The sequence below is a fragment of the Eptesicus fuscus genome, chromosome 9 (genome assembly GCF_027574615.1).
Source record: "Eptesicus fuscus isolate TK198812 chromosome 9, DD_ASM_mEF_20220401, whole genome shotgun sequence".
NCBI classification, from domain to species: Eukaryota; Metazoa; Chordata; class Mammalia; order Chiroptera; family Vespertilionidae; genus Eptesicus; species Eptesicus fuscus.
This window is the reverse complement of record NC_072481.1, coordinates 100,360,782-100,386,829: the sequence shown is the minus strand read 5'-3', so window position 1 is coordinate 100,386,829 and position 26,048 is coordinate 100,360,782. Positions and strand designations below refer to the sequence as shown.

Here is a 26,048-nt window from a genome sequence, read left to right as displayed (position 1 = left end):
GAGAGAGACAAAGACAGAGAAAAATATCGATGTGAGAGAAACACATTGATTGGTTGTCTCCTGCACGGGCCCTGACTAGGGCCCGGGCCCTGCAACCAAGGAACATGCCCTTGACCAGAATTGAACCCAGGACCTTGCAGTCAGTGGCCCGATGCTCTATCCACTGAGCCAAACTGGTCAGGGCAGGTGTCCTTTTTTTCATAGATTTTATTTCTGAGTTCATAAAAATGCCCTTCTGAATTTTCATGTAACTTGTTGAGGTGGTTTTTTGTTGTTTGTTTTGTTTCCAGAACTGCAATCTTGACTTCTCTGCCATTTAAATCACATATTTCCATGTCTTTACATTTATTTTCTGGAAACTTTTCATCTTTTTGAGCTACTATGTTACCTTGGTTATTCATGGTATTTGATGGGTTATTTCTCTGTCTAGACACCTGAAGTGCAAGTTTTTATTTTCTCTTATTTATATGTCTATTGCCTCAGAGATCTCTGTTGGGGTGGTTTTGGCTGGGCCATGGAAAATGCCCTATATTCCTTGGTGATGTGGGGGTCCCCTGTGTAATCAGGTTGCCTCAGTCTCAGGGCACCATTCCTTTGTGGGAGTATGGTGGACAATGGGGGTTCTGTGCCTCGAGAACCTAGCACTTTCTCCTGCAACTAGATGCTGACAGCAATGTTGTCCTATCTGAGTTGTCCCAGGTGTCTCCATTGGACCCCTCTCTGATGTGTGGTGGTGGGGTGGACTGGAAAGGCTTGTTTGTGCATTTATGGTTTTGTTCTCCTAGGAATGGTGGCTGCCAGAACTGGTTTTCTCTAAGACTCGGTCTGTAGATCTTTTCATCTACAATCCTACCTTGGATGATCTAGTTTGGTATTGTTGCTTTAAATACTGTCAATATCCTGATGTCGCATGTTTATTTCTCCAGCTCAGATTTCTCCTCTGAACTTCAGACTCCTTTTATGTCTACCTTTCTACTAAAAGCTCCACTAGATGTCTAATAGGCATCTCAAATTTGTACATGCAAAACTGAGTTCCTGGTCTCCCCATCCAATCCTCTCCTGCCACCAGTCTTCATCATAGATGGTGGCAACTATTTGTTCAACTTGTTCAGGCCAGTTTCCTGGAATCACCTTTGATGCCTCTTATTCTCATAATCTCAAGTAATCTGACAGCAAATCTTATTTTCTCTACCTTCAGGTTAATATTTAGAATCTGTCCGATTTTAAGCACCTCACTACCATTGCCCTGATTCAGGCCATTATTATCTCTCACAGCATCTATAGGGGTTTGAGCAGAACATGGCATCTGAGATGCTTAGAATTTGAGAATAGAAAGAGATCTTCAAGGCCATCTAGACCAGTAGTTGTCACACTGCTCTCAGTTGATCCCTCACTTTTCATGGAAGTTCCCCTGGGACCAGTGGGAAGTTGAATGAGAGATATTTGGGTGACCTTTCTCCCCTTTTACATCACAACCAAAGAAGCTTGAGTTTTATCTCTTTTACATGTTTGGTTTCTGTACTGAATTTAGTTGAAAAATGTTTTACTGCTTTGAAACATTTGAAAACTGCTGATGGAAATTGAACCTAGTGCCCATGAGGCACTTCATTTAGTTTTTAAACATTGATATCAGAGATTTCCTTTTACATACACTTGAGATCTCTCTTCTTGTAGCAGTTATTATTTGGTTGTGCTTGAGGGCCAACTAGTTCCCAGCCTGTTCTCTTCTCATCTGGAGTGCTCATTAGTACCAGAATCCTATATAATAAAAGGCTAATATGTAAATCGACTGAATGGCAGAACGTCTGGTCGCTATGGCACACACTGATCACCAGGGGGCAGACGCTCAATGCAGGAGCTGCCCCCTGGTGGTCAGTGCGCTCCCATAGGGGGAGCATCACTCAGCCAGAAGCTGGGCTCATGGTTGGCGAGCGCAGCGGCAGTGGCGAGAGCCTCTCCCACCTCCGCAGCAGCGCTAAGGATGTCCGACAGCCAGTAGTTGGACATCCCCCGAGGGCTCCCAGAGTGTGAAAGGGCGCAGGCTGTGCTGAGGGATGCCCCCCTGCCCCGAGTGCATGAATTTCGTGCACCAGGCCTCTAGCCCTCCTATCTAATAAAAGAGTAATATGCAGATTGACCATCACTCCAACACACAAGATGGCTGCCACAAGATGACTAGCAGGGGAGGGCAGTTGGGAGGGACCACGCCTGCAAGGGAGGGCAGTTGGGGGTGATCAAGCCTGCAGGGGAGGGAAGTTAGGGGGGACCCAGGCCTGCAGGGAAGGGCAGTTGGGAGGGACCTAGGCCTGCAGGGGAGAGCAGTTGTGGGGGGGACCAGGCCTGCAGGGGAGGGCAGTTAGGGGTGACCAGGCCTGCAGGGGAGGGCAGTTAGGGGGAACCCAGGCCTGCAGGGAAGGGCAGTTGGGAGGGACCTAGGCCTGCAGGGGAGGGCAATGAGGGGTGACCAGACCGGCAGGGGAGGGCAGTTAGGGGTGACCAGGCTGACATGGGAAGGCAGTTAGGGACAACCAGGCTGGCAGGGGAAGGCAGTTAGGCGTCAATCAGGCTGGCAGGCGAGTGGTTAGGGGGTAATCAGGCTGGCAGGCAGAAGCGGTTAGGGGCAATCAGGAAAGCAGGCAGGTGAGCAGTTGGGAGCCAGCAGTCCTGGATTGTGAGAGGGATCCCAGATTGGAGAGGGTGCAGGCTGGGCTGAAGGCCCCCCCATGCACGAATTTCGTGCACCGGGCCTCTAGTAATTTTACAATCTTCCTCTAACACAGCTCACTGTGCAAGGCCCAGGTGAAACCATGAGGCTGTGAATGCAGGTGCAGTGAGTTGAGCCTCTGTAAATCAGCTAAGGGGCTGGATTTGTTCTGAGAGGCTGCAAAGTGAGTAGAGTCAGCATTTTTTTCTTTCTTTCTTTCTAGACAGTCTTGAGGGCAGGGAGAGTGGGCTTGAAGGCAGGAATTCCTTTAAATCAGCTTTCGCTTTTGGGTAGGGCCCCACATATAAGCCTGTAGTCATGGGGCCTCAGAGGAGAAAACAGAGTTGGGAGCATGTTACTAGAGTGGGCAATGTTTTGTGGCTGATTAGATATTCAAGGCCTGGAGGGGAAAGATGGAAGATTCCTTTGCTTTGAAGATCTGTCTGGAGACACTTGGTGAGAGGTGCCATGAAGAGAGGCAGGGCTTTTGGAGGCTGGCAGCTTGTGATCTGGGTCATCAGTTCTCAGCAGCTGCAGTTCCAAATCCAAATACTCATGTCATGCTGGCAGGAATATCTGGAGCCCAAAAAGTCAAATGAACCAAGCACACAGCAGGATGACTTTAGGTAATATATTGTGATGGCCCAGTGGGGAATCCTGGGCTAGTCAGAAATATTGTCCACTCATTTGTTTGAGACCGAGATTTGAAGCTAATTTGTTTTTCAGGTATGAGGTCAAGGCAAGAGCAGTATCTGATATAATTAATTACAATTACTTTTATTTCCAGGACACATTATCTGGTTGGTTTGATATCAACTAACACTAACACAGGTTGTGTGACTTATCCAAGTCTCACATCTAATAAGTGGCAGAGCCAGGGCTGAATTAAGGTTGATCTGGCTCAACATCTGTGCCTCCTTCAGTGACCCTGTTACCTTGCACATTCAAAGTAACAGCTGTTATCCAGCAGGAGGAATGGAGGCTGGAGTGTGCAACTGGATGGGAACCTGACAAGATGTCAGACTTTGTAACCACACATTATGCTTTTGTCAGCTGCAGCATCTTTGAACTCACAAAATAACTAATATAAAATTTTACGTTTTAGTAAAGAGCTTTCACACTAGTTATCTTCCATGATTCTCACAATGACATTGAGTAAATATTACCTGCATATTACAGGTGAGAAAAAGGAAGTATGGGGAGGTAGAGATTTGGTGAAGGCCACACAGTTAGTAAGCTGCAGATAGCACCCAGGGCTCTGAAATGTTAGTTCAGGGCTCTGTTTCATGGGGGAATCATCATAACTTGTTATTGATAAGGAAAGCAATAAAAATTAGTAGTAAAGTTTTTGAGTTGGGGAGGGGGATGTATCTAGGTGGTGGTGGAGACTAACATACAATTCCTGTATCTTAAGCACCTTCTGTGCTTTTTTTCCGAATTACTTTAATTGGTAATGTCCTGCCTACCAGATATGGGACCTAGCCAATCCGTTTCCTTCCTTTTTTTTTTTTTTTAAATATTTTTATTGACTTTTTACAGAGAGGAAGGGAGAGGGATAGAGAGTTAGAAACATCGATGATAGAGAAACACCGATCAGCTGCCTCCTGCACACCCCCTACTGGAGATCGAGCCTGCAACCAAGGTACATGCCCTTGACCGAAATCGAACCCAGGACCTTTCATTCCACGGCCCGACGCTCTGTCCACTGAGCCAAACCACTCAGGGCTGTTTCCTTCCTTTTTGACTGATATTACCACTATGGAAAGTTGCTAAAATTAATTTTTACTAATTTTTATTTTTAGAAAGAGGTTTTCCCATTTCCAGAAGTTAGTCAAGATGAACTTAATGAAATCAATCACTTTGTGGGACCCGTAGAAAAATTCTTCACTGAAGAGGGTATGTATGATTTTCTTTACCATTACCAATTTCCATTTTAGGGTGATACTTTGACATTTATATTAGAAGTTATTTACAGAGGGGAAGTTCTCTGGAGTATCATTAATCATAGGGAAATAGTGTCTATTGACAGTATTTTGCTTTAAGGATTATCCCAATGGCTGTTTAATTATATTTCAATGTTTCTCAATATATCTGTGAAGGACCACTTTTAAATATTTCCAAAGTGTTGCAGACTGACACTTTTGTAAAATACCATAAAAATGAACAACTAGAAAATGAAATAAAAAAAACAACCAAGGACTTATAAAATATAAGCCCCTATGTGGTTGGTTGAGTAGCAATGTAAAATTGTTGCAAATGTTTCTAAAAGTTTGCTCTTGATTTCGGTACTTAGCTTATTATGAGTCAGGAATAGTTTGTGGACCAGCAGTAGGCTGCAGACTGCGGGTTGAGGGTACCAGTGTAGATGGAAGATCCCTTCCTTAGGGTGTGGTCAGCCAGCCTTGAGGCGCTCCCTGAGGATCAGTGATGCTAGATTGACAGCAGTGCTCCTCAAACTGAGGACCCTCAGCAGTTCTTGTTTATGTGGCTTTTATTTAGCAATATATGCCCTATCAGAAATTAAAACTGAGAAATTTAACGTAATTATTACTTTAAAAAAATGACCAACCCATTACATATTACATAACAACATATATATATTTTTTATATATTTTATTGATTTTTTACAGAGAGGAAGAGAGAGGGATAGAGAGTTGGAAACATCGATGAGAGAGAAACATCCATCAGCTGCCTCCTGCACACCCCCCACCGGGGATGTGCCCGCAACCAAGGTACATGCCCTTGACCAGAATCGAACCTGGGACCCTTGAGTCCGCAGGCCGACGCTCTGTCCACTGAGCCAAACCGGTTCGGCACATCAACAATATTTTTAATGAAAAATAGTATTTCCAAGCAAAAAATAGTGAAGAGTGGTATATTTTGGTTTTTTGAATCTTTTGAATATTTTACCGTCTTGTTCCTGTTCTTAGGAAAAATGGTTTTAGTATTTGACCATTGAGTATGGTGTTGGCTATAGATTTGTCATATAAGGGTTTTATTATTTTGAGGTATGATCTCTCTATCCCCACGTTGCTGAGAGTTTTTATCAAAAAAGGGTGTTTGAGGGAGAACCAAGATGGCAGCATAGGTAAACGCCTGTACTCGCTGCCTCCCACACCACATCAAAAGTACAACTAAAATACAGAACAACTATCATCCAGAACCCCCAGAAAGCTGGCTGAATGGAAGAACTACAGCTAGAGAGGTAAAGAAGACAGCACACTGAGACTGGTAGGAGGGGCGGAGGTGCAGAACGGGCTGGTCCGGCAGCCAGGTGTGCCACTTCTTTAATTGGGAGGGAGATCGCCTCTTTGGAGGCCGCCTGGAGGAGCGAGGGGTCCCATCCCCACACCAGCCCCCCAGCCCAGGGTTCCAGAGCTGGGAAAAGAAGTCCCTAGGGCAGTGATGGCGAAACTCTGACACGCGTGTCAGTGCCATTTCTGATGACACGCGGCCGCTGAGGTGGCCGCATGCCAAGGATGAAACATTTATGTTATTTAAACTATAAATATCGGGAAATAATGTTTTTTCCTCAAAGGGACACACTACCCGAGTTATGCTCCGTTTTTTGGCGAAGTTTGAAACACCAAGCTCAAAAGGTTGCCCATCACTACCCTAGGGGCAGTAAAAACTACAGATTGTAAAAACCAGTGCTGATTGGAGCTGAGTGACACACAGGCTGCTGGAGACCCAGCTGCTCCTCTTAAAAGGCCGGCACCAAGAACTGAACTTACAAGCTCCTGCTTTCTCTGACCTCCAGTGCCAGGCAAGACTCTGGGGGACCCAGACACATAAGGGGAGAAACTGGACTGTCTGGCATCTGGGCAGGAACTCGGGAGTGGCTTTCTTCCAGATAAAGGAGCTCACAGAGGTCATTGTTTCCTGTGCTGGGACCTCCCCAGTGGAGGGCTAACTGGCAGCCATTTCTGTTTGTTCCACTCTGGTGATTCCCTGAGACCCCACCCTACCCAATTTACAACCCCATCAAAGCTGTGTGCAGCGGCTTTTGCATATGAATGGCCTGTCCTTTCTCAGGCTAAAAATCTGTCAAATAAGCTGCAGCTGGGACAGGGAGTCCCAAAGCTATCAATAAAAGGTCCAAGACCCGGCACCAGCACCAGCCTGCCTTGCTTCACAGCTGGGCCTCATCTGGGCACTTCCAAACTCAATACAAAGATGAGGAATCTGCAGATCTCTCTGTAGCTCCTGCTGGGTGGCCTCAGGCAGTGGCTGACTCTGCACCTCCTTGGAGACCCAAGAGCCAGTGTACCCAGTGGTCAGTGTGAGACCACACCAGATTACAACTCTTCACATCCATAAATGACATCTCAAGGGGAGGACTCAGTGCTCAGTGAGCACCAAAGCCCCACTGAAGCAAGTCCTGATCCATAAGGGTGTCTCCTGCACAGCAGCTCTCCCCCTATAGTTGCAGCTGGTCCCCACAGCCAAATGGCCTGGAGGTCAATTCCTCCCAGTGACACCAACAGCAATCAAGGCTCAACTACGACAAAACTGTGCACACAGCCCACAAAGGGCTGCACCAAGAGTGTCCACCTCAGGTGATTGGGGAGGCTGAGCCACTGGGCCCTATAGGACACCTGCTACACAAGGCCACTCTATCAACTAAAGGAGACTTAGCAGCTACCCAGTACATAGAAACAAACACAGGGAAGCAGCCAAAATGCAGAGATAAAGAAACATGTCACAAATGAAAGAAATGGAAGAAAGCAAACTACTGGATATACATTATACATTTCAAAACCACAGTTAAAAGGTTACTCAAGAATCTTCTCGAAACCTCCAAGGAACTTAGTGAGACCTTCAAGGATCTTAGTGAGAATGCCAAAAAAATGGAAAAGGACCAGTCAGAAATTAAGCATATAACTGACTGAAATAAAGAATAACATACAGGGATTCAACGATAGACTAGAGGATCCTGAGAATCAAATCAATGATTTGAAATATGTTGAAGCAAAAAACACCCAACCAGAAGAGCAAAAAGAAAAAAGAATCCAAAAATATGAAGATAGTGTAAGGAGCCTCTGGGACAACTTTAAGCGTACCAACATCCAAATTATGGGGGTGCCAGAAGAACAGAGAGAGAGCAAGATACTGAAAACCTATTTGAAGAAATGACATAAAACTTCCCCTACCTGATGAAATAAACAAACTTACAAGTCCAGGAAACACAGAGAACCCCAAACAAGGAATCCAAAGAGGACCACACCAAGACACATAATTAAAATGCCAAGGGCAAAAGACAAAGAATCTTAAAAGCAGCAAGAGAAAAACAGTTAGTTTCCTACAAGGGAGCACCCATACGACTGACAGCTGATTTCTCAACAGAAACTATGCAGGCCAGAGGGGAGTGGCAAGAAATATTCAAAGTGATGAATAGCAAGAACCTACAACCAAGATTACTCTACCCAGCAAAGCTATCATTCAGAATTGAAGGTCAGATAAAGAGCTTCACAGATAAGAAAAAGCTAAAGGAGTTCATCACCACCAAACCAGTATTATATGAAATGCTGAAAGGTATTCTTTAAGAAGAGGAAGAAGCCGAAACTGGTTTGGCTCAGTGGATAGAGCGTCGGCCTGCGGACTCAAGGGTCCCAGGTTCGATTCCGGTCAAGGGCATGTACCTTGGTTGCGGGCACATCTCCAGTGGGGGGTGTGCAGGAGGCAGCTGATCGATGTTTCTAACTCTCTATCCCTCTCTCTTCCTCTCTGTAAAAATTCAATAAAATATATTTTAAAATAAAAATAAAAAAGAAGAGGAAGAAGAAGAAAAAGGTAAAGATAAAAATTACGAAGAACAAATACTTATCTATCAACAAGTGAATCTAAAGATCTGATGAATAAACTGGTGAATGGAATAGAATCACAGGCATGGAAATGGAACAGACTGATGATTCTCAGAGGGAAGGGAGTGTGGGGGCGTTGGGAAGAGATTAGACAAAGATCTTATATGCATGTATGCATTACCTGTGGACACGGACAATAGGGTGGCGAGGACCTGAGGTGGGGTGGGAACCAGGTGGAGGGGACCTATGGGGGAAAATCCCCTGTGAACCAGTCCGGACCAGGGCTTTTGTTTGTTGGAAGTTTTTTGATTACTTCTTCAATTTCATCGGTAGTTATCAGTCTGTTCCAGTGGTCGGCAAACTCCTTAGTCAACAGAGCCAAATATCAACAGTACAACGAATGAAATTTCTTTTAAGAGCCAAATTTTTTAAACTTAAACTTCTTCTAACGCCACTTCTTCAAAATAGACTCGCCCAGGCCGTGGTATTTTGTGGAAGAGCCACACTTAAGGGGCCAAATAGCTGCATGTGGCTCGCGAGCCACGGTTTGCCGACTACTGGTCTATTCAGTTTTACTGATTCTTCCTCATTGAGTTTTTGAAGATTGTATTTTTCTAAAAATATGTCTATTTCGTCTAGGTTGTCCAGTTTGTTGGAATAGAGTTGTTTGTAGTATTTTTTTTTTAACAATCCTTTGTATTTCTGTGGGGTTGGTTGTTATTTCACCGCTTTCATTTCTCATTTTGTTTATTTGCGTCCTTTTGCTTTGTTTCTTGGTGAGCCTGGCTAGACATTCATCAATCTTGTTTATCCTTTCCAAGAACCAGCTCTTGGTTTTATTGATCTTTTGGGGGTTTTTTGGTCATTTATTTCCACTCTGATCTTGATTATTTCCTTACTTCTACTTACTCTGGGCTTTTCTTATTGCTCTCTTTCTAGTTTTTTAAGTTGTAAGGTAGATAATTTATTACCAGTTTTTCTTGTTTTTTTTGAGGTAGGCCTGTAGTACTATGAAATTCCCTCTCCGGACTGCTTTTACTGTGTCCCATAGATTTTTGAATTGTTGTGTTTTCATTTTCTTTTGTTTCCAGAATGTTTTTTATTTCTTCTTTGATCTCTTTGGTAACCCATTCATGGTTTAACCTTTTGCACTCGGATGTCGAGTGTGACTGGACACGGTTAGCATTAGAATAAAAGAATCGAGAAAAAAGCAAGCGAGTGCAAAGGGTTAATAGTATGCTCTTTATCCGCCAAGTGTTTGGATTTTTAATTGTTTTTATTGTGGTTTATTTCTAATATTATGCCATTATGATCTGAGAAGATGCTTGATATAATTTCAATCTTCTTGAATTTGTAGAGACTTAAACTGTGTCTTAATATGTGATCTATTTATGAAAATGTCCCATGTGCACTTGAGAAGAATGTTTATTCCATAGTTTTGGGTTGAAATGTTCTGAAGATGTATGTCAGTTTATTCCATCTGATCTAGTGAGTTGTTTCAAATTGTTATTCCTTTGCTCGATTCTCACACATGTTGGTGAATTTTCCATCCAGCTGTTTGAGCATCCTTATCACTATTACTCTGATTTTTTCTTTGACAAATTGCTTGCCTCAATTTCATTTATTTTTCTGTTGATTCCTCCTTTACTTTCATATGCGTGTTGTTTCTATGTCTCCTCATTTTTGCTGTTCCTTTGTAATTGTGTGTATGTATTAGATCAGACAGGTATGCCACCCAGATTTTTTGAATTGGTCTTATGTAGTAGGTGTTTTGTGGGGCCCAGTGGTGCAGTTTCTCAGGTCTCCTGGGCTGGGTGTTTAGGGAGGCCCCCTACTTGAGATATTTGGTTTCTTCCACTGTAGTTGGGTCTTGATTGTTATTGTCCCTTCTGTGGATGGAGTCTCCTCTCAGGGTATCTGATTATGTGGCTTGCTTTCTACTACTTTGTGCCAGCCATTGTGGAGGTGGTGACTGGACAGCACAAAACACAACACGACAAAAAACAACACAGATGTAACTGAATCCAAATGTACACAAGACACCTATAATCCCAATAAAAGTGACCTCCAGAGAAAGAGAATTAGGAAAGAGAAAAGAGAGCAAAAATTATATTCAGAAGTGGAAAAAAAAAAAACAACAAAAAACACACAACAAAAACAAACAGAACAAAACCAAAAAAAAGAAAAAGAATATGGGGAGAAAACATAACACAACAAACAAACCAAAAAGCACAGACAAAAGACACTCAGAAGGGGACAGAATCTGTAAGAGGCAGAGCTTAAATTGAGAAAATAAAGTTAAGGAATTGGATGAATAGGGGAAGGCCACAGTTTAGAAAAGAGGAGAGAGGAAGAGAATGAGTGGACAAGAAAAAAAATTAATTTTTTAAATTATTGTGGGGTTTTTAAAAAGGAGAATAGAGGAGAGAACAGATAGGCTTGAATTTAGGAAGTGAAATGAATTTATAAATTAGGAGGAGAAAAGAGCAAGAGAGGAGAGGAAAAAAGAATTGAGTAGCAAAGAAAAAGAAAGAAAAGAGAAGGAGAAATGGAGTAAAAGCTGGGAAGAGGAAGTTGGATATATGAATAAGTCAACAGAGACTATAATAATAACACATCCATAAAATAGATAAAGAAGATAAATTTTACTAGTAAGAAATGGATGAAAAGAAAGGAAAGCAAATAACTAAAATGGGGAAAGGAGAAGAAAAACAGGATGAAAAAGGAGAGGCGAGGAAGAAAAAGGTGAAAAAAAGTGAAAAAACCCGAATAAATAAATATATAACTAAATGAAACTAAAAAAGTGACGTGTCATTCCCTTCAGGCGAGTTTTAACGTCCCATGGAAGGACCCCACTCTTCGTTCTGTCCGCCGCCTCTGGGCTTCCTGTGAGGTGGTTGGGTGCTGACCAGCCAGACACGCCCTTTGGCTTTCGCTCCCTGGTGGAAGCTCCAGGTGACCCACCGCCCCTCTGCTTGTCTGTCATTACGGGCTCTGGCCACAAGCAGGCGAGACCAGCCTGCCGCGTTGCTGTCTGCCATCTGCCAGTGTTAACCACTAACAGGGCTTTGGGAGGATGTGGTGCTGTTTGGCTTTCTGGGAATCAGATGGATGTTTTTTCCCTGGCCCAGAGGTACTCCTCTGTGAGAGTCCCAGAATATTTCTCTGGTCTTGTTTATTCAGAGAGCCTCGTGTGGAGGAGACCAGTGGGGTTGGCTGGCAACCTGGAGTTTTTGTCAGTCTTGTTCCCAGAATAGCAGGGTGGACCTCTTCCAATCCAGTCACTCAGGGCTCTTCGGGCCTATCAGACCCATAAACTTTGCCTCTGCCTTTGTTTCCTTGTAGGGCTCTAAATGCAGGCAGCGTGTGGCAGGCTGTATTACCTGCCTTGAGACTATTGAGAGGGTCTAGCTTTTCAGGGGAAAAATGGCCACTGAGGTTTGGAAGCTTTAAGAATGTCCCAAATCCTGAGTGCTGGCCAAGCCTCCTTGCCCTGCTTTCCTCCCCAGCCTTTCCTCAGGTACCACAAGTCTGTGCCTCTCATCCTGTGCCAAAGCCTTGAGTGATTGTTTACAATTGAAAAGTTCTCTGTTCTGGTTTTAGTGAATAAAAGCAAAGACAAAAGAAAAGAAAAGAACCACAAAAATGCAGGTTTCTCTCCTCCTGACACCGCGCTGCTCAGGCTGCCTCAGCCTTTCGTGGCTGTGGTCTTAGGTCCAGATTCCCTGGCCGTGCACAGCCCTGTGGCTTTTCCTTTCCACAGTTGAATGATACACCTTTCGCCAAGGGCCTCTGCTTTGGTGCAAAGCAGCTTCCTCTTCCACTGGACTGCTGGCCTTCTCCGGCATTGATCCCCGTTCACCATTCTCCAGGCTTCCTCTGTCCTTCCTTATTGTAAATTGTTTCCTCAGCTATGTCTAATTTGTTAATTCAAGGTGGATATTCTCTGATTTAGTTGCTTTACCACTTTGGCTCTGGGAAGAGGTGAAGGACACATCTGCCTATTCGGCCACCATTTTTTAATTACATCTTAGTTTTTCATCCTGATGATTTTTTGTCTGTATTTTCTTTTAGAAGGTCTAAATGTTTTATTTTTAACTTTCAGATTTATGATCCATTCCCAGTTAATTTTGTGTATCCTGTGAGGTAGTTTGAGGATGATTTTTCTGCATATGACTAGCCAGTTGTTTCAGGAACATTTATTCAAAAGATTGTCCTTTTCCTATTTAACTGACTTGGTACTCTTATAAAAAAATCAACTGACCAGAGAGATTAAAAATGATGGCGCATGCCCTAGCTGGTTTGGCTCAGTGGATAGAGCATTGCCCTGCAGACTGAAGGGTCCCAGGTTTGATTCCAGCCAAGGGCACATGCCTGGGTTGTGGGCTCGATCCCCAGTAGGGGGCGTGCAGGAGGCAGCCAATCAATGATTCTCTCATTGATGTTTCTATCTCCCTCTCCCTTCCTCTCTGAAATCAATAAAAATACATTTTAAAAAATGATGGCAGAGTAAGTGGATGCTGCATAGACATTCTCCCAGGAACAAACAGGAATGACAACTAAAATACAGAAAAACTTTCTGAATAATCAACAGAAACCTTGCTGGAGAGAAGCCTAATACCCGAGGACCAAAAGTGGAGACTGCATAGAGACTGATAGGAAGGGCAGAAGCACGAAAGGGCTGGCCGGGTGCCCACAGTCAGCAGCTGAAGTTCCAGAAAGATATCTCCGCTGTCAGGGGTTGCCACTGAGAGCACCAGAACTGAGAAGGGTACCCACATAACATCTGGGTGTGAAAAGCAGCGGGGTGCTGTCTACCAGGAAGTGACAGCTAAAAATTCAGGCACCCTCTTAAAGGGCCAATGCACAAAATTTCCTATGCAGCCACCCACCTTATGTTCCAGCAGAGGGAGGGCAGAATGGACTGGAGCTGTGTGAGCAGAAGCCAGGACTGGGGACTCGGGTTAGAGCTCAGATGGCAGACACCCCCAGTTTCCTGTGCTGAGTCATTCCCTCACCCAGTGGAGGACATTTTTCCCACACAAACATTTTCTCTACAGGAGGACTTGCCTGGGGGAAGACAGTGGGCCCACCCTATTGGAAAACACCTTGCCCCATGGTGTGGAGTTCCTGAGGCCATTTAAGAGACTAAAACTTAAAATTAGCCTCTGGGCAGAAGCAACTGCCCCACCCTGTTAAAGAAAACTTGCCACACCTGTGGATGATTGCCTGAGGGAAATTCAAGTGGTAATCTTATTGGTCTCTAGGCAAAGGTGGACTCTAGAGGCTTTAAGTTTTTGCCAGAACTAATAACTCAGAAACAGTGTTTGATATTGTCCTGAACTAGAGGTTGAGAGGCATAGCAGATCTACCTAATACATAGTCGCTAACCCAAATAGGCAGCCAAAATGAGGACAAACAACCCCCAAATGAAAAAACAAGAGAGTTCTCCAAAAGAAGACATAAATGAAGTGGAGATAAGAAAGTACCTGAAACAGAATTCAGAGTAATGATGGTAAAGATGCTCAGCAGCATGAGAAAAGATATAGTAACTGAAAACAGAAGTAAAGAATGACATAGCACAAATAAAGAACATATTTGAAGGAATACATAGCAGATTGGGGAAAGCTGAGGATCAGATCAGAGAATTAGAAGACAGGGTTGGAAAAAGTCACTCAATCAGAGATCCAAAAAGAAAAAACAATTAAAAAACAGGGGGACAGATTAAGGGAGCTGTGGGACAACGTGAAACAATATTCAAATCAGGTGTGCTAGAAAAGGCAGCAAGGGAGAAAATGATACAGAATGTGTTTGAAGAAATAATGGCAGAAAGCTTTCCTAATCTGGTGAAGGAAAAAGTCACACAAGTTCAGGAGGCACAGAGAGTCCCAAGCAAGAAGAACCCAAACTGGCCCACACCCAGACACATCATAATTAAATTGCCTAAAGTTAAAGACAAAGAATCTTAAAGGCAGCAAGAGAAAAGCAAACTGTTACCTACAAAGGAGCTCCCATAAGGCTGTCACCTGATTTCTCATCAGAAACTCTACAGCCCAGAAGGGAATGGCATGGAGTACTCAAGGTAATGGAAAGCAAGGATCTGAAAGCAAGATTCCTATAGCCAGCAAGGCTGCCATTCAAAATAGTCAAATAAAGAGCTTCCTGGGCAAAAACAAAAACAAACAAACAAAAAACTAAAGAGTACATCAGGAACAAGCCTGCCTTATAAGAAATGCTAAAGGGACTGCAACCAGAGAGAGAAACCTAGACATACAGAATTAAAATGGCAATAAATAAGTACCTATCAATAACAACGCTGAATGTAAATGGATTAAATGCTCCCATCTAAAGGCATAGGGTAAAAAGAAAATGCATAGGGTAGCTGAATGGATAGAAAAATATGACCCAACTATATGCTGTGTACAAGAGACCCACCTCAGAATTAAAGACACACATAGGATGAGAGTGATGGGATGGGGAAAAAAAAGTTTACAAATGGAATAGAAGAAAAAGTTGGAGTATTAATACTCATATTGACAAAAATAGACCTTAAAATGCAGATCATGCCCTAACCGTTTTGGCTCAGTGGACAGAGCATCGGCCTGCGGATTCAAGGGTCCCAGGTTCGATTCCAGTCAAGGGCATGTACCTTGGTTGTGGGCACATACCCAGTAGGGAGTGTGCAGGAGGCAGCTGATCGATGTTTCTCTCTCATTGATGTTTCTAGCTCTCTATCCCTCTCCCTTCCTCTCTGTAAAAAACCAATAAAATATATTTTTAAAAAATGCAGATCATTACAAAAGACAACAAAGGCCTTTACATAATACTAAAGGGATCAATCCAACAAGAGGATATAACCTTGGTAAACATATATGTACCCAATATAGGAACACTTAATTATATGAAACAACTTCTAGAGTACTTTAACAGAGATTTGACAACAATACAGTCATAGTAAGGGACTTTAACACCCTCCTGACTTCACTGGATAGATCTTCCTGACAAAAGCATAAGAAGGAAACCATGACTCTAAAGGACACACTGGATCAGATGGATTTAATTGACATTTATAGAATATTTAACCCCAACGCAGCAGAATGTACATTCTTCTCAAGTGCACATGGATTGTTCACAAAGATAGACCACATGTTAGGACACAAAGAGGTAATATGCAAATTGACCATCACGCCAACACAAGATGGCCGCCCCCATGCGGTCAAAGATAGCTGCCCCCATGTGGACACAAAATGGCCGCCACAAGATGGCCAACAGTGGAGGGCAGTTGTGGGCGATCAGGCCAGCAGGGGAGGCTGTTAGGGGTGACCGGGCCAGCAGGTGAGAGCAGTTGGGGGCGACCAGGCCTGCAGGGGAGGGCAGTTGGGAGGGACAAGGCCTGCAGGGAAGGGCAGGACAAGGCCTGCAGGGGAGGGCAGTTAGGGGCGACCAGGTCGGCAGAGGAGGGCAGTTACGGGCAATTGGGCCAGCAGGGGAGCAGTTAGGCGTCGATCAGGCTGGCAGGGGAGTGATTAGGCCATGATTCGGCTGGCAGGCAGAAGCGGTTAGGGGCAATCAGGCAGGCGATCGGTTGGGAGCCAGCAATCCTGGATTGTGAGAGGGATGTCCCAGATTGGAGAGGGTGCAGGCTGGGTTGTGGGACACACACACACCCATGCACGAATTTTGTGCACCGGGCCTCTAGTATGAAAATTAAAAGCTTCTGCACAGCAAAAGAATCCATCAACAAAATGAGAAGGGAACCCACTGTATGGGAGAATTTATTTGGCAATAATACATCTGATAAGGGGTTAATATCCAAAATGTATAAGGATCGCATACAAATTAAAAGGAAGACAAACAATCCAATTAAAAAATGGCTAAAGGACCTAAGTAGACACTTCTCCAAAGAGGATATACATATGACCAAGAGACATATGAAGAAATGCTCAAAGTCACTGATCATCAGAGAGATGCAAATTAAAATAACAATGAGGTATCTCTTCATACCTGTCAGAATGGCTACTATCAACAAACCAACAAAAGACAGGTGCTGGTGAGGATGTTGAGCAAAGGGAACCCTTGTGCACTGCTGATAGAAATGCAGTCTGGTGCAGCCATTATGGAAAATAGTATGGAGTTTCCTCAAAAATTAACAATGGAACTGCCATTTGACCCAGTGATCCCCATTCTAGGAATATATCCTAAGAAACCCGAAGCACCAATCAGAAAGAATGTATGCACCCCTGTGTTCACAGCAGCACAATTTACAATCGCTAAGATCTGGAAACAGCCCAAGTGCCCATCAGTAGATGAGTGGATAAAAAAGCTGTGGTACATTTATACCATACAATACTATGCAAGTAGTAAAAAAGAAGAGTCACTTACCCTTTGAGACAGTATGAGAGACCTGAAAAGTATCATGCTAAGTGAATTAAGTCAGTCAGAGAAAGACAAGTATCACATGATCGCACTCATATGTGGAATCTAAGTAACAAAATAAACTGATAAACGGAATGGATCTAGAGACTTGGAAGCATGGAACAGAGTGCAGAACCTCAGAGGGAAGGCAGCAAGGGGGGCGTTGGAGGGATGTAATCAACCAAAGACCTTGTATGCGTATATGCTTAACCACGGACACAGGAAATGGAGTACTGAAGGCCAGGGGCGGGGGCGTGTTGGAGGTGGTCATTGGCAGGGAAAAGGGGACATATGTAATACTTTTAATAATGAAGAGTGATTATATATAAAAGGCTAATATGTTAAGTGTCACTCTGACCAGTCACTATGATGCGCACTGACCACCATGGGGCAGACTCTCAGTGCAGGAGCTGCTGTGACATGCACTGGCCATTTGCACAACGGACCTGGCGCCCACAAACCAACACTCGGATTCCCCCAGGTGGGATGCAGGCCCTGCCTCCAGAGTGACAGCCCATCAAATCGCAGCTGACGCTGCCGAGACCCCATGTGGCGCCCAGCCCAGCAACAGTCGCTGTGGGCACAGGTAATGACGTCACATAGCAAGGCCCAGCTTCCTCTCCCTAGCGACTAGCCTTCTTGGAGTTTCTTCAGCTCAGGAACATGACTTGCTTTATAGCCAGGTGCAAACGTCTGTGAAGTGTTTTCCCGTGCCTCATCTCATCTGATCCTCACAGAAGTCCTGGAGTAGGTAGATAGGAGACTCCGTGGAATCCTATTTTCTTTTCATTGGCTGGAAAACGGAGATTTATAAAGTTTAGAAACTTGACCCAACTGAAAAGAAATAAGAAATGGTGGGCCTTGAAAATGACTTCAGGTTTTCTCACTGCATAGAATATTGTCAAACACTGCTGCAGTTAAACATTTTACCCTTTGTTCTCGCTGCATGATGTACAATAATAATATGCTTATGTTGATATTTCCTGCTGTGTTGCTGACAGTTACCTTAAAGAGAAGTTGGGGTGCTTCACTGGGCTGGAAAAAGTTTAGCTGCATCAGAAAGCAGGTCTCATTAAACAAGTTTATTCTATTTCTGTAAAAGGCTAAGTTGACTTGCACATGCGTGATACATATAAAGCTCTCGCTGGCACCAATCACATGCATGTGTTTCCATCTGTTGTTGATTGTGAATTTGGTTGACAGTTCTGAGGAAGGGCGAATGGCTGATATTAAAATATTTCTTCTAATTAATTTCCTTTCGATGTGCATGAATCCGTGCACCGGGCCACTAGTCTGTATATATAAAAAGGCAGCCTCTGTAACAGCCATAACGACCTAACAACTAGTCGCTATGATGCCCACTGTGGCCAGTGAACCGGCCCAATCAGGGTGTGGGGCTGGTGGCCCCTCTCCCCTGCCGGCCTGCCCCTGACAGACTCTCCCACCCCGATCAATAGCAGGGTCTGCCTGCCAAATGCCACCTCCCTTTCCCCCCCAGCCGGTCCACCCCTGATCGCATCCCCCCCACCCCAATAGGGGGCGAGGCTGCCTGGCTAACCTCCTGCAGCCCCGCCCCCTGGCTGGCCATACTCCTGATGGGCCCCCACCACCCTGATCAGCCACAACCCCTCCCCCTGGCCAGGCCTGCCCCTGATCACCACCCCACCTCAATAGGGGGTGTGGCTGGATGGCCAACCTCTTGCAGCCCCTCCCCCTGGGCAGCCATGTCCCCGATGGGCCCCCACCCCCCTGACACTCCTGATGGGCCCCCACCACCCTGATCAGCCACAACCCCTCCCCCTGGCCAGGCCTGCCCCTGATCACCACCCCACCTCAATAGGGGGTGTGGCTGGATGGCCAACCTCTTGCAGCCCCTCCCCCTGGGCAGCCATGTCCCCGATGGGCCCCCACCACCATGACACTCCTGATGGGCCCCCACCACCCTGATCAGCCACAACCCCTCCCCCTGGCCAGCCCCACCTCTGATCACCACCCCACCTAAATAGGGGTTGTGGCTGGCTGGCCAATCTGCAGCCCTTCCCCCAGCAGGCCACGCCCCTGATGGGCCCCCACCATCCTGACCAGCCTGAAGCCCCTCCCCTAGCTGGCCCCACCCCTGAAAAGGGGCAGAGCTGGCCAGCCAACCACCCATGGCCCCTCCCCCAGGCCACTGGCCCCCAATCAGCACCCCCTACCTACCCCATTTGGGGGCGGGGCCAGCCGGCCCACAGCCCCTTCCCATGGCCGGCCCTGCCCCCAGTTAGCCGCCGAACCCCAATCGGGGGCAGGGCCTGCTGGCCAATTGCCTACAGCCCCTTCCCCCAGCCAGCCTGGCCCTGATCGGAGGCACTGATCAGGCTCTGACCCTGGTAGGCCGGCTGGTCAACCTCCCACCATCTCCTCCTCCCGACTGGCCCAGTCCTGATCTGCCCTGATTGGGACTGGGCCAGCCGGACCCTACCTGTGCACAAATTTGTGCATTGGGCCTCTAGTAATTAAACAAATAAGTAAATAAATAAAGCAAACCTGGACCACTCTGAGGACAATGCTTTCCTAGAAGCCCTCTGAAGTTAAAAAAAAAAAAAAAAAAAAAAAAAAAGGAAATCAGCTGACCAGAGGGTTCTGGGAAATAGTGGAGTAGGGTGCACCAGAAATCTGTCTTTTCACCTAGGCAACAGTTGCACCGATAGAATCTGTGTGATGTAACAGACAGATTTTTGTAGCTCTGGATTTTATTGAAGGCTTTCAACTTCAGGGGAAGGTGTGGAAAGTAACTTGCAGTTAACTTGGATAGATTTTTAGCTCTGAGCATAGTAGCAGCTACTCAACCCCTGCACCAGCCATGAGATAGGCAGCTGTGAACTTATTCCTGCAACAGCTTCTACATAGCTTGTGGGAGCCAGAGTAACCAGAAAGGACTTTGTCCCTCAGATATTGGGCATCTGTGCTCGGATTGCTACTTCTGATTACAGAGGTATAGACAGAGAGGCAGAGGCCATTGTCTTTGCACCCACCCCATTGTTGCAAGCCCATGCCTAACAGCTGAAATAATTTCCAGTGTATTTAAGAGAATGCTCCTCATGCCCTGGCTGGGTGGTTAGGTTGGTTGGAGCATTGTCCCATGCACAAAAAAGGTTTCAGGTTCGATTCCTGGCCCAGGCACATAACTAGGTTTTGGGTTCGATCCCCCAGTCCTTCCCCCCCCCCCCCCCCACTTTTGGGAGCTAGATTGAAGACTAGGACATTCAAAAGCAACCACATATATGGGCGATATTAGGAAATCAGCTCACATTCCCAGGGAAAGACACAGTCTTAGAAAAGATATGAGAAAATTTTAAATTTATACCTCAGGTTGATCCTTGGCATAGCTCACAACAATTAAAAACAACAAAATACAATCAAAATCTTTAAGAAAACAAAACCCAGCACATGGAGCTATACCAAACTTAAATGCTCTGTATAAATGCTTCTGCACAGCAAAGGAAACAGTTAGCAAAATGATATGGCAAGTTATAGAATGGGTGAAAATATATCAGTAAGGGGTGAATATCCAAAATGTATAAAGAACTCATTATGAATCAGGAAAATGCAAAAAAAACCCCAAAAAAACCCACAATAACAAAAACAAAAAACAACAACACATCTTTTAGAATGGCGAGTATCATCAAGAAGACAGAAGATAACAAGTGTTGGAGTGGATATGGAGAAAAAGGAAGCCTTGTACACAATTGTTGGGAACATAATTGGTGCAGCCACTGTGGAAAACAGTATGGAGGTTCCTGAAAAAATTTTAATAGAAATACTGTCCAGCCGGCATGGCTCAATGGTTTAGCATCAACCTATGAACCAGGAGGTCATAGCTCGATTCTGAGTCAGGGCATATGCCTGGGTTGTGGGCTCAGTGGAGGGCATGCAGGATGCAGCTGATCAATGATTCTCTCTCATCATTGATGTTTCTATCTCTCTTTCCTCCTCTGCCTTTCTCTCTGAAATCAATAAAAATATATTTTAAGAAAAGAAATACCATAAGATCCAGCAATTCCACTCTTGCATTTATACCCAAAGGAAATGCAAGCAGGATATCAAAGAGGTATGTGCACTCTGTGTTTATTGCATAATAACTAAGACATGGAAACAACTTAAGTGCCTGTCAACATATGAATTGAATAGAAAATGTGGTGTTTTATTTGTGTGTGTGTGGGGAGGGGGGGCGGGACTTGTAGATAGCATATAATTGGGTCATGGTTTTGTATCCATTCAGCTAACCCTATGCCTTTTGATTGGAACATTTAATCCATTTACATTTAAGGTTATTATTGATAGACTGGGGGCCCAGTGTACAAATTCATGCACCTTGAAAGGAACTGTGGGCCGTGAGGCTGCGGTGGGCACAGGGGCGGGTCTCAGCCCATCCTCCGTGCCCCCACCTGGCCCCTCCCGCTGTGGTCCCGTCTGCCGGCAGCCCCGCTCCCACTGCCGCTTCTCCCACACACTGACAGTGCCAGCCCTGCTTGCACCTGCTGACAGCGCTGAGCGATTGAGGCCGGCGCCAGCAGCGGGTGCAAGCAGAGCTGATGCTGTCAGCAGGTGTGAGTGATGGCTGTTGCCCCGATCGCCCTCAGGAGCAGGGGGAGGTGGAGAAGCCCTCAGGGGCGATTGGGGCCGGCAGCCGCTGCTTGCACCTGCTGATGGCTCCAAGTGATCAGGATTGGCACTGAGCACCGGCAGCAGGTGCGAGTGGCTGCTCTGGCGCCGGCTGCAGGTGCGAGTGGGGCTGGCACCAGCAGCAGGTGCAAGTGCCGGGTGGGATTGCAGGGTGCGGGAGCAAAGAACTTTTAGTAACCACCAGAGGCTCGCCCCAGTGACAGTGACCAGTGCCCCGCCTTGGTCTGGCAACCCTGCTCATCTGCTCCACCATCCCGCCAAGGTCAAAGCCTGCTATGTTCCGCACACGCCCCCTAGTGGTCAGCGCACATCATAGCGACCGTTTGTTCAGTTGTTTCGGTTCCGCAGTTCGGTCTATTTGCATATTAGCCTTTTATTATATAGGATACTTTCTTATGCCCTTTTAATTCTATATGCCTATGCTTCTCTGTTTTTTCTTCTCATTACAGCATTCCCTTTAGCATTTCTTGCAGTGATGGCTTGGTTGTGATAAACTCCTTTAGCCTTTGTTTGTCTGGGAAGCTCTTTATTTGACCGTCTATTTTGAATGATAGCCTTGCTGGATATAGTAATCTTGGTTTCAGATCCTTGCTTTTCATTACCTTGAGTATTTCATGCCATTCCCTTCTGGCCTGAAGAGTTTCTGATGAGAAATCAGATGACAGCTTTATGGGAGCTCCTTTGTAGGCAACATATTGCTTTTCTCTTGCTGCCTTTAAGATTCTTTGACTTTAATTTTTGTCATTGTAATTATGATGTGTCTAGGTGTGCGCCTGTTTGGGTTCTTCTTGCTTGGGACTCTCTGTGCCTCCTGAAATTGGGTGACTTTTTCCTTTAACAGGTTAGGGAAGTTTATTGCCATTGTTTCTTCAAACTTGTTCTCTATCCCTTGCTCACTTGATTCCCCTTCTTGGAAACCGAAACCTATTTTGTGAATACTAGAGGCCCGGTGCACAAAATTCGTGCATGGGGGGGATGTCCCTCAGCCCAGCCTGCACCCTCTCCAATCTGGGACCCCTCAAAGGATGTCCGACTGCCCGTTTAGGCCCGATGGTCGGGCCTAAACGGGCAGTCGGACATCTCTCTCACAATCTAGGACTGCTGGCTCCCAACTGCTTGCCTGCCTGCCAGCCTGATCACCCCCTGACCACTCCCCTGCCAGCCTGTTCGATGCCTAACTGCTCCCCTGCCGACCCGATTGCCCCTAACTGCCCTCCCCTGCTGCCCAGGTCACCCCTAACTGCCCTCCCCTGCCAGCCTGGTCACCCCTAACTGTCCTCCCCTGCCAGACCGGTTGCCCCCAACTGCCCTCCCCTGCTGGCCTGGTAACCCCCAACTGCCCTCCCCTGCCGGCCTGGTAGCCCCCAACTGCCCTCCCTTGCAGGCCTAGTCACCCCCAACTGCCCTCCCCTGCAGGTCTGGTCGCCCCCATCTGCCCTCCCCTGCAGGTCTGGTCCCCCCAAACTGCCCCTCCCTGCAGGCCTGGTCCCCCACAACTGCCCTCCCCTGAAGGCCTGGTTGCCCCCTAACTGCCCTCCCTTGCAGGCCTGGTCCCTTCCAACTGCCCTCCCCTGCTGGCCTGATCGCCCACAACTGCCCTCCCTTGCAGGCCTGGTCCCTCCCAACTGCCCTCCCCTGCTGGCATGATCGCCCACAACTGCCCTCCCCTGCTGGCCATCTTGTGGAGGTCATCTTGTGTCCACATGGGGGCGGCCATTTGTGTATTGGAGTGATGGTCAATTTGCATATTGCCTCTTTATCATATAGGATTGTTATACATTTCATGTTGTCCCACACCTCCCTTAAACTATCCTCCTGTTTTTTAAATTGTTTTTGGTTTTCTTAGTGATTTTTTTCTAACCTGTCTTCTAATTCACTGATCTGATCCTCAGCTTCTCCTAATCTGATGTGTATTTTTTAATGAATTTTTATTGATTTCAGAGAGAGAGGGAGAGGGAGAGATAGTAACATCAATGATGAGAGAGAGTCCTTGGTTGGCTGCCTCCTGCACGCCCCCCCCCCCCCCCCCACCATCACTGGGGATTAAGCATGCAACCTGGGCATGTGTCCTTGACCAGAATCGAACCCGGGACCCTATAGTCCACAGGCCAGTGCTTTATGCACTGAGCCAAACTGGCTAGGGCCCTTCCACTGTTTTCTTTATTTGTGCTCTGTCATTCTTTATTTCCAGCTGTTCTTTTTTCATGTCTTTTCTCATGCCGTTGAGCATCTTTACCATCATTATTCTGAACTCTATATCAGATAAATTTTTTATCTTCATTTCATTTATCTCTTCTTCTGGAGAATTCTTTTGTTCTTTCATTTGGGATGTTGTTTGCTTGTCTCCCCATTTTGCCTGCCTTTTTGTGTTTATGTCCATGGATTAGGTAGATCTGCTACAATTCTCAATCTTTAGTATAGGATAATGTCAGACGCTGTTTCTGATTGGCCCTGAGTATACTGTTTGGGGCTATCAGCAATTCACAACTTGTGGCTCCCTCTGCTGGGGCTCGATGCCTTTGGAAAAGCCAAGATTTTCATTAGGATCTGCTTTTTCTAGTCCAGGTTCAGAAGGAGATCAGGCAAAGACGCAAAGCCTCCAGAGATCCACCACTGCCTGAATTCTGATTGTTATCAGCCTTGATTGGCCTTAGCCTATATGGACCACAGAGTGGGTCGAGAGTTCTTCCAGCAGGGTGTGGCGACTGCCTTTTCCCCAGGTCAAAACAGCCGGGGTAAACATCTAACGTGTATTAACAGTGCATGCTTTTACTTGGTAAACGTGGTGCCAAAGCCGTTTGCCATTGTTTTTATTGAAGCAATGTTAATTGTGAAAATCCTTAGCAGGACGTTCTTTTGCTGAAACCATTGCATTTGGGGACCTTTTTCCACGTTGTGTGTACAGATTTTAATCTGTTATAGTGGCAGCAGTATTAAAATGATGAGTAAAGAGTCAAAAAAAAAAAAAAAAAAAGACTAGCTGGAGAGAACCCTGATAACTAAGGACAGAGACCAGCAGGAAGTGTGAAGATGTGAAAGGGGTGGCTGGGCTCCCACAGACAGCAGCTGAAGGTCCAGGGGGATATCTCAGCTGCGGAATTCCCACTGAGAACTCTGGGGTCTAAACCCCAAGCTGGGCTCCCCAGTCCAGAGCACCAGAACTGAGAAAGGTGCCCACATTAACACCTGGCTGTAAAAAGCAGCAGGGTTGCTGTCTGCCAGCCAGAGATGGATAGAAATGCAGGTGCCCTCTTAAAGGGCCAAGGCACAAAGTTTCAAGTGCAGCCACTCCCTGGGGCTCCAGCAAAGGGAGGGCAGAGTGGACTGGAGCTGTGTGAGGAGAGTCTAGGGTTGGGGACGGGGGGTGGAGCTCAGTGGGCAGCCACCCTGGCTTCCTGTGCTGAGTGATTTCCTCATGCTGCAGGGAAAGTTTTAACTAATTCCATTTCTTTGATAGATACAGGACTATTCGGGTTATCGATTTCCTCTGTGAACTTTGATAGTTTGTGTCTTTTAAGGAATTTATCCATTTAACAAAGTTGGTTTTATTGGTGTTTATAACTTCCCTTACATTGTTATCCTTTTAAAGTCTGTAGGATCTGTAGTAATATCCCCATTTTTATTTCTAAAAACATATTCTTTTGTGGTCAGGAAACATACTTTATATAATTTGAATCCTCTTAAAATTTTTGAGTTGTTTTATGGCTCACAATATGGCCTATTTTTTAAATGTTCTTCCATGTGTTCCTGAAAACAGTGAATATTCTGTTGTTTGGCTAACCTATCTAATAAAAGAGTAATATGCAAATTGACTGTACCTCCACTACACCCACAAGCCATGCCCACTAGCCAATCAGGTGCATGTATGCAAATTAACCCAACCAAGATGGCTGTGGCCACAGAGCGAGCAGGAGGCTTGGGTTTCCCCAGCAATGGAGGAAGCCAAGCTTCCAGCACACCCTGGCCGGCTGTGGACTCCACTCAAGGCTACAAAGTTTCAATTATAGAAGATAAATAAATCCCAACAAAAATGGAGGCAGCCACGGAGCTGGAGAGAGCAGGAGGCTTGAGTTGCCACCGGCAATGGAGGAAGCCAAGCTTGGCCTGCTTTGGCCTCCTGGCCTGCTTTGGCCTCCACTCACAGCTACAAAGTTTCAATTACAGAAGATAAATAAGTCCCAGATACCAGGGCCTCCACTTGGGTCGCCGGGGGGCGTGGCCAGCCTGCAAACCACCACAGGCCCCTCGCCCAGGCTGCCCCATGCCCCAAGGGAACCCCCACCCTGATCCGGGACACCCTTCAGGGCAAACCAGCTGGCCCCCACCTGTGCACCAAGCCTCTATCCTCCTATCTAATAAAAGAGTAATATGCAAATTGACTGTCACTCCAACACACAAGATGGCTGCCCCCATGTGGTCAAAGATCCTGCCCCCGTGTGGACACAAGATGGCCACCACAA

General features: G+C 45.9%; 1 protein-coding gene across 1 annotated transcript in view; it reads left to right on the top strand.

Moving 5' to 3' along the window:
• ACAD9 (acyl-CoA dehydrogenase family member 9) overlaps positions 1-26,048 on the top strand; it is an 81,026-nt gene that overhangs the window by 17,264 nt on the left and 37,714 nt on the right. The window contains exon 2 of the mRNA XM_008154114.3: positions 4,507-4,600. Within this exon, the coding sequence (XP_008152336.2) occupies positions 4,507-4,600 (94 nt within the window). The remainder of the gene's footprint in view (positions 1-4,506; positions 4,601-26,048) is intronic.